This window comes from Mizuhopecten yessoensis, unplaced genomic scaffold (assembly GCF_002113885.1).
Source record: "Mizuhopecten yessoensis strain PY_sf001 unplaced genomic scaffold, ASM211388v2 scaffold10095, whole genome shotgun sequence".
Lineage (NCBI taxonomy): Eukaryota > Metazoa > Mollusca > Bivalvia > Pectinida > Pectinidae > Mizuhopecten > Mizuhopecten yessoensis.
In genome coordinates this window covers 1,315-4,434 of record NW_018408376.1, presented here as the reverse complement: position 1 = coordinate 4,434, position 3,120 = coordinate 1,315, and the positions used below count along the sequence as shown (strand labels likewise).

At 37.8% G+C, this 3,120-nt stretch overlaps 1 protein-coding gene across 1 annotated transcript in view; it reads right to left on the bottom strand.

Moving 5' to 3' along the window:
* Positions 1-30: 30 nt before the first annotated feature.
* LOC110459513 (gelsolin-like protein 1) overlaps positions 31-3,120 on the bottom strand; it is a gene marked incomplete at both ends in the record, with an annotated part of 3,584 nt that continues 494 nt past the window's right edge. Inside the window, 4 exons of the mRNA XM_021511817.1 lie at positions 31-231; positions 1,446-1,554; positions 2,119-2,246; positions 2,770-2,841. Of these exons, the coding sequence (XP_021367492.1) occupies positions 31-231; positions 1,446-1,554; positions 2,119-2,246; positions 2,770-2,841 (510 nt within the window). The remainder of the gene's footprint in view (positions 232-1,445; positions 1,555-2,118; positions 2,247-2,769; positions 2,842-3,120) is intronic.

Genomic DNA, 3,120 nt, shown 5'->3' with positions numbered 1-3,120 from the left:
CTTGCCTCGCTCGTCATTGTTGCTACCTACCTTGACCCGCTCGTCTCTGTTGCTACCTACCTTGACCCACTCGTCCTTTTTGCTACCTACCTTGACCCACTTGTCCTTGTTGCTACCTACCTGGAACCGCTCGTCCTTGTTGCTACCTTTGCCGTTCCACTGATAAATCACCAGGCCAAGATCAAGTATGTAAACGTCAGTCGAATCCAGCTTGTTTTTGTCCCTGGGAATCTGACCATAATGAACACATACACTCTTTCATCTTATCGACACGACTGCAATGTCAGATGGCAAAAAACTTCGCAGTCAAAGTCATTTTCGTTATAAAAAGAAAGGTTGTCAAAAGTGTTTTGACAGCATCGACCTGGAAATCCTAAGTATTGCTGAACCTATATTGAAAGGTTATAAAGTCTCTAAATGTTCTACAACACTTTCGCTTGTTTTTTTTATGTATTTTTCGACATATTTGCAATACACTGTATGTCCGGAAAGGATATTTCAATGGAGACAGCATGCTGAATTGGCCTCCTAAATAGCGCGCTTAAGACAGGTCGGTTAGACCTCCGATATATCACTCAAAAGTCGCTGAAGTCAGTTTTGACCTCCTAAATATCATCTTATCTGAGGGCACTGGGTTTGGTCTGTTAAAGATGAACGTAACACACACAGGTGGTTTGGTAAAAAGATGCAATATGCCAAAAATAAATTAGCCTGCACCATCCAGCTGTTTCGTCTTTCCATGACTTATTGGTGGTGCTAGGGGACGAAAGGATGGAAATCTGAATAGTCTAAACTTTCGTCGAAACAGCCCCTGCATTAATGAATTAAAAGGTTTCAGAGCACTATATAATTTCAAACTAGATGAATCCTGCCACTACTCAAAAGAGATAATTATAATAATAATGATAATAAACAACATTTGATATAGCGCTCTATCTAGCGAACATAAGCCACGCTAAAGCGCAACTGCGGCCTTCAAGGTTACAACAAATCTCGGGGACTGAAAAATCCACCAGCAGAATCTACCACCTTGTATCTTAAAAGATGAATGTTACACAAATACAGGTCTAAATCAGTGGGAACTAAAGGCAGATATGCCTTTGTCTCTTAATTATTCATAATTATAGGGAGGTGAAGACAAACCAGTTTAGCCTCTCAGATACTCCTTTATCAGAGAACACTGAAAAAGATCCGTTTTGGCCTTCTTAATATTTCTATTCAAAGGGTTTTAAAGCCAAATAGACCAGTTAGACCTATATATCCCCCAATCAGATGCTGAAGTCAGCTATCTCTTCAATCGCTTGCTACAATCATGGAGTGAAATGCAGCAGGTCAATTATTTTTGTCTATTTACTGTATTTGATTTCCTCTACCAATGATCGTATAGTGTGGTATATTTAAACATATACATGTATGTTTTAGTATTCTCCCATTAGCCTGCTTACCTCCTTAACTGTGACGCCACGTCTGTCTCCGTGGAAGTGAAGAAGGCGTGGGGTATACTCCTCCGACTTGACTGTCCGGAAACCACTGTCCGCGCCGCCCTTTAGGTACCTTTAGTGATACAAGACCTAGACTGAGCTATTTATCTTTAACATGATGACACAAAGAAGTAACATTTAAATCACTTATACTGTCAAAACTTTAAAAAAAAACCACCCACCCACTTAAGCATCAAACGCCACACATCAGGACATTTGTATTTTCTGGAGGTGTGACAATAAACTAATAATGTCTAATGTTGTTTAGAAATAATGTTTTGAGAAGATAACTTGCTGTGAAATGGATGGCGTAAAGCAAGATGGCCAATACAAATTAAACAAAATATCAGGTATGATGCAGATTCAAAAATTCATACTCGTTTCCTTGAAATAACCAAATACAACGTAAGCATAATAAAAATTATTTAAATGACGACTTAAACAGCGCCTGACCTTGACCTATACATTGACAGCAACGTCAGGTAAAGAGACGCTCTCAATGAAGCTGAATGCTGAATCATTGAAACCCATAAAAAAAGTTATGTTGATTAAAATATGTTTTTACATTATTTTGCATACATAAATCAAACACAATTCGAATTTATTTAAGTGTTACCATGGCAACAAACACACGTACGTGATTGCCACAAAGTACTTGCGGAACATTTTGGACTCGTGTTCCTGGATCTCCCTGTGTTGGATGGGGTTACCCCCTAGGTATGTTGCTAGCTCCACCGTCTTGTAGGCTGCCGTACCGTACTCGTCCTGTAAGTAACAAAGATTGAGATCAAATACAACATTCAACCTCATACGATGTGGGCATAAAACATAAAGGAACAACAATATCTGTCTAGTGGATTTGGTCATACTTATCTCTTTTTTTTCTATTTCAGCAAAAAGATATCGATAATGTAACACGTATAAGAAATACAACTTATCAACTTGGCAATTTAACGTGCGTTCCTTGGATTTTGCTTGTAAAAAGGTTCGCACGAAGCATGGTGGGTTACATACTGCTTATTCCGTCAAAATTGAAATATAATAATAACAATTGAATGTCTCTTTTTTGTTTTGAGACAGTACTGTCCTACTTCATCCAAAACTAGATGTGTATGGACCAAATTTGTCCTTCTGTTGACAAAAGATAAGGAGTGGATACCTAATCAGGAAAAATAAGCTACTAAATCATTATTCTTAACCTAGATCATTATGTATGCCTGGTCCTTTTGCTTGTTTTATTCATGACACTAACTACCAGTTCTGACCACATACGGTCTAAAATCTTTACCTGTGTGCTGTATTTCCCGATCCAAAAGTGAATGTGATGGTAGATTGCGTCACTTCCGGACTTTTTATAAGTCTGAAACCAAAAACACCGATATCTGATAAAACAAGTTGGCTTAAACTGCGTCGTGAAGTTTAAATGTTACTGTCATTTTATTCAAATATTTCAATAATCACGTGACCATGCCAATGAAACTAAATGTTCGTCTACTGCTTAGGTGTGGACGGATTAAATGTTGTGATAACTTGTATGTATTATCTAGTTGAAACAATACCTTATTGTGCTTTTCGTTTGCACTTTTTTGTTGTTACAGTTATATTCTGTTAATCTGATTGGACAAAACCATGTCATCAC